The sequence below is a fragment of the Olea europaea genome, unplaced genomic scaffold (genome assembly GCF_002742605.1).
Source record: "Olea europaea var. sylvestris unplaced genomic scaffold, O_europaea_v1 scaffold8161, whole genome shotgun sequence".
Taxonomy (NCBI): domain Eukaryota; kingdom Viridiplantae; phylum Streptophyta; class Magnoliopsida; order Lamiales; family Oleaceae; genus Olea; species Olea europaea.
The window spans coordinates 1-5,258 of record NW_019266599.1 but is presented as its reverse complement, the minus strand read 5'-3'; the positions used below and the strand labels follow the sequence as shown (position 1 = coordinate 5,258).

The following is a 5,258-nucleotide window of genomic DNA, read 5'->3' as shown; positions in this document are numbered from 1 at the left end:
AAGAGAGAAATGTAGAAGTTCAGGGATCTGCTACTCAACAAATATCATTAAAAATTTGATTGAGGCAGAAATCACCCAATTCCTTTAATAGCGAGCTCCAATCTCGCCAAACCATATCAAGTCTTTTCTGCTCAATGGTTAGCACAAACTCAAATTCATGAACATTTAATGGAAAACAGTACATTGAAAAGACTTTTAAAGAATCTCAACAGATATATTAAAAGCTACTTCATAAGGTTTGCCAACCTTAAATTGCACTTTTACTGTTGCATATTTCTTCTTCTTGAGTAGTAGCATTCTCTTGTAAAAGTCATCAAGGTCAATTTCCAGGCACATAATTCTTGTTGTCCTAAGCAAAGAAACAAGAGCCAATACATATATCATATCAAGGCAATAGACCCATATTTAGGGATAAACACGTTTAGCAAGAAATTAGAAAGAAGCAAATGTTTATACTTTAAGCAAGATAATTGGGATGAATGAAATTATTCAATTGCACCAAGCTTTCGTTTGAATTGAACTACCTTTATAGTTCATAAAATACACATTAAAACCACATGAGCAGTCAGCAGCAAAATCGCATTAACGGAACGGAATCGTGGGAGGCTGAAATTGAATAAAATGGGTTTTGATTTTCCAAGGGAAGGAAAGGATTTTGATTTTCTAATTTGGAAGCTATTAACTATTTCTTCTTCTTGGTTCTACAGAGTGCAAAAGGGCAACGGAGGAATTCAGGCGAAAATGTGATTTTTGATAATAATAAAATAATAATAATATTAAAAGTTGGTGGGTCATATGACCCACGAAGACCCACTATGGGTCCGCCCCTGTTGACAACATAAATGATGAGGATCAAAGGAGTTTTAAAGATATCAGAAAATCTTGGTGTGATAAAATTGTCAAATTCAAACCAAAAGATAAATGCAAAATTGTTATTTTATTATTTGATAGTTGTTATCTATTTTTTTGTTTTTTTTTTTCCTTTTTTGGATAAACACAAGCTATAATAATAATGGAGAGTTGTTGAACTTATTTTATTATAAATACGAATAAATGTATGTTGGGTGCTCATGGCCTATGGTCATCAATTAATAATATTATAGTCAAGTCTTGGAATCAGAGTCATTGTGATCACACGGCACACCACAAGTCTTCTCTTCCGCCATCACTTTACTATTTGTAAATGTTGACAACTTCTTTATACTCATTTCTCGTTAATTCCCATCCATCAAATACATCCTTCCAATTCCAAGCAAAACAATAGAAACAGAAAATTTCATATCAAAATTGACAAATGAGTTCAAGCATAGATTGATCATTTCACCAATGAAAACCTTTTCCCCTCCAAATACATCACATAAAATCCAAACAATCCAAAAATTAAAAAAAAAAAAAAATCACACCAAAATTAACAAATGAATTCATTGCTTGGTGAAAGTCCGAAACCTTTCATTCTTGGTTGGATCATCGGAGCAGTGTGAAGAAAGCCCCAGACTTGTTATAGGCTAAGACACAAACCATGCAGTATGGAAAGCATTTGAAATGCTTATATACACAGATGACATATCTTTGCAAAAATGAAGATAAAAATCATTGTTGGCTTCTTCATCAAACCAATATCCATAGTAACTCTCAATTTTTGAACCAAATTGTGCCTTCCGTCTCAGCAAAAAAAGCAGGAGAATGTTAGAGATGCTACACAACTTGGCAACGAAAATGATGAGGATCAAAGGAGGAGCTATAAAGAGACTAGAAAATCTAGAAATGATAAGATTGTCTAATTCAAACCAAAGAATAAATGCAAGTTGCTATTTTATTATTTGATAATTGTTATCTATTTTTTGGATAAACACTAGCTACAATAATAATAGAGAGTTGTTTTACTTATTCTATTATAAATAGGGATACATGTGTGCTAGGTGTTCATAGCCTATATCAGTTGTTAATGTTATAATCAAATTTTTTTAATTCATTTTTAAATTTCTTTTCATGTTTTATCGGATTTCATCTTAAAATGTCAACCATATTAAGATGAGTAGTCTAATCTTGAAAGTTGCCTGCTCATTTTTTGAATCAGAGTTTAATGGAATCTAATAATATGTTAAGACTTGAGTTCTATTTTAAAATTTCAACTTATTAAGAGGGGCAGCCCATATCCTTATAAATTTATTCATATTTTTATTTTTATTCGATGTGAAATTTTATCCAATACATGTATTTACGGTAACGGGTACATACATGTGAATTCACTTACTACACTCTAACCACCTCCTTCCTCCGCCTATTAATCCCTCCACGACCCTCGACTCTCTGCACTTATCGCCACTGCAAATCTCTCTAAAAGTCTCCCTTTATACACGCACACAGAGATAGATAGATACAAGAAAAGCAAAAAATGGCTGAGTTCAGAATTTGTAGCGTTCTCTTTGGGCTGTTGTTGGTGTGGAGTAGTAATAATGTAGGAGGAAGAAGCGAGATGGTGCCGGCACTGTTCATTTTTGGAGACTCTCTCATTGACAATGGGAACAACAATAATCTGGCTTCTTTGGCCAAAGCCAACTATTTACCTTACGGCATTGATTTTGATGGAGGACCGACTGGCAGATTTTCGAATGGTTATACCATGGTTGATACAATTGGTAAACAACTTGCACCCCATTTTCATTTTCTAATTTTTTCTTATTCCTTGTCAATAAAAAAGGGTCGAGAAATTCAAATTCTCTCTTCTGGTCTAATAACCTTGCTTAGACTTTGACACTTTTCACTAAATAAAGAAAATAATGAATTTTCTTTCTTTTCTTTGCTTTTGTCCATGTAATTATGGATAAAAGAACGTGGCATTTAGGAAAAGGTCCTGAGAGAAATTATGAGAATTTGGTGTTACATTTTACTAGCAGTGGGATTGCCACCTTCCTCTATGTTTGATACTTAGATTTTTACTTTATTGTCAAAAAGTTCCAAAAGAAGGAATAATGAACCATCAACCACCAAGAAAAGAAAAAACATTATTCCATGTTTATATATTAGATCCTTGGATGTATGTTGTGTTATGTGCATGACACGTGCTCATATCAAGCATTGTGTTTGACAGCTAAGGCATAGGGGTGTAAATTGTAGATAGGGCAAGCAAGCAAAAAGCCAGGGTCAGAGTCGGGAAGAGCCTTGGCCCAACATGGTTTAACTTTTTTGACATCGAGATCCAACTTTACACCTTTAACAAGGAGATTTTGTAATATAATAGGCTCTCTATTTTATAAAACCAATGCTTCAAATAAGCTTCAAGAGACTCTTATCTATTCGTACTTCTAATGGGTTATAGATTTTAATATTCTACTTCTTAAATTATTCAAATCGTATTTGAATTGAATGTCTATTGTCATATGAAAAAAATATGAGGATAAATCAATATATATTTTTTGAAGGAAAAAAAACCAAAATGAAGAGCCAAAATAGTGCATTGGAGTGTATAAAAAATTTATTTTTTGAATTTAAAGATGCTATCTATTATGACCTTGAGTTATCTAAGAAACCTAGCAAACATTTTTTACTATGCAACTACTGGGATATAGACGAAATTACCGAAAATTTTCATGGCAATTTATCTTACTAGTTATGTATTCTTTAAACTGAGTTTATGCCCTTATCTGCAGCTGAATTGCTTGGACTGCCTCTAATTCCTGCATACACTGAAGTATCTGGCGATCAAATGAGATATGGAGTTAATTATGCCTCTGCTGCTGCTGGTATTCTTGACATTTCAGGCAGAAACTTTGTGAGTACTTTCTGTACTTCTTAATGAATAGTTGCTCTGTTCAACTTGCCATTAACCAAATTAGAAGGCATAAACTAATAGCCAAAAAAACACTGTAATCAGGATTTTTATTGCTTCTTTCAGGCTGGCCGAATTCCATTCAATCAGCAGATTAGTAACTTTGAGAACACACTTGATCAAATTACAGACATTCTTGGTGCACAAGATGCAGCACAGGCACTTTCTAAGTGCATCTTCTTTGTTGGAATGGGCAGTAATGACTACCTCAATAATTACCTTATGCCAGATTTTCCCACAAAAGATCAGTATAACCCTCCACAATATGCAGACCTCTTGGTTCAGCAGTATTCCCAGCAACTCACTGTAAGATACTCTTATGACAAACAAGATTTTGACTTATATTTTCTTCCTTAATATAGTCAGATGCTAATTATTTTCCCATTTTGCTTCTGTTTATTTGGTTATTGAACAATTACAGAGGCTTTACAACTTGGGAGCTAGGAAATTTGTGATTTCAGGGCTTGGTTTAATGGGATGCATTCCTAGCATTCTAGCACAAAATTCAAATGGAATATGTTCTGAGGAAGTGAACCAACTTCTCATTCCCTTCAACACAAATACGAAGGCAATGATTAACAATCTTAGTGCTACCTTACCTGGTTCTAAATTTTCTTACATTGATGTTCGCAACATGTTCCAAGATCTCCTTACCAATGCTAGATCCTATGGTACATAAATTATGCTAATCTGTATATATGTATATCTTTGTATTTTGCCTTACAGCACCTCTTTTTTACCTTATGCTTCTTCTACTACAGGATTCAGTGTTGTAAATCAAGGGTGCTGCGGCATTGGGAGAAATGCAGGGCAGATTACTTGTCTTCCATTCCAGACACCCTGTGCTGAGAGGAGACAGTACATTTTCTGGGATGCTTTTCACCCAACAGAAGCTGTAAACATATTATTTGGGCAGAAGGCTTTCAATGGAAGCAAGGACATGGTTTATCCGATGACCATAGAGCAACTTGCTAGTGTTTGAGTTCAGGAAAAATATCACTCACTCAATCCATATGTGAAGTGTAACCTTTTTTTCTAATCTGCTCAACTAATTGTTGTGTCCGATTTTCACTTTGCGATCCAGTAAAATCTCTGCAAGATTGATGAAGTAATTTGATATATTTAATCATTAAATCCTTCTAGCAGTTGGATTTGGTTTTGAAAATTTTCTGGCACAAGATTAAAACCATGAAAAATATGGATTCTTGTGTCAAAACAGGACGTAAGACTATAACTAAATTAATGATCAGCTCTTGAAGCCATCTATGAATAAGCAAAAAAAACTTCATACAATCTTTAATTAAAATCCCAACATCATGCACACGCATGCCAATACTAGATCTATTCGTTTCCCTTTTCTCGTAGAAGCAACTTGGATGGGGCAAGCCAATTTATCTACAGCACCCCCCCCCCCCCCCCCCCCCCCCCC

The 5,258-nt window shown here is 34.3% G+C and overlaps 1 protein-coding gene and 1 long non-coding RNA gene across 2 annotated transcripts; one reads left to right on the top strand and one right to left on the bottom strand.

The window, feature by feature from the left end:
* Window positions 1–246: 246 nt before the first annotated feature.
* LOC111391674 lies at window positions 247–1,874 on the bottom strand. The gene is made up of 2 exons (XR_002702150.1): window positions 1,447–1,874; window positions 247–349 (listed from the first exon to the last, which is right to left on the bottom strand). It is a non-coding gene; the product is annotated as an uncharacterized LOC111391674 (long non-coding RNA).
* Window positions 1,875–2,061: 187 nt separating this feature from the next.
* LOC111391672 (GDSL esterase/lipase At1g71691-like) lies at window positions 2,062–4,963 on the top strand. The gene is made up of 5 exons (XM_023016921.1): window positions 2,062–2,639; window positions 3,651–3,772; window positions 3,896–4,135; window positions 4,251–4,500; window positions 4,591–4,963. The coding sequence occupies exons 1-5, from the start codon at window positions 2,396–2,398 to the stop codon at window positions 4,809–4,811; spliced, it is 1,077 nt and encodes a 358-aa protein (XP_022872689.1). The 5' UTR covers window positions 2,062–2,395; the 3' UTR covers window positions 4,812–4,963.
* The last annotated feature ends 295 nt before the right edge of the window (window positions 4,964–5,258 follow it).

Bases quoted from the DNA above. Each gene is read 5' to 3' on its own strand.
- LOC111391672 (XM_023016921.1), top strand. From the start codon at position 2,396: ATGGCTGAGTTCAGAATTTGTAGCGTTCTCTTTGGGCTGTTGTTGGTG. The intron at 4,136-4,250 runs GTAAGATACTCT...GAACAATTACAG, and splicing joins AGTATTCCCAGCAACTCACT to AGGCTTTACAACTTGGGAGC. The intron at 4,501-4,590 runs GTACATAAATTA...CTTCTACTACAG, and splicing joins TACCAATGCTAGATCCTATG to GATTCAGTGTTGTAAATCAA.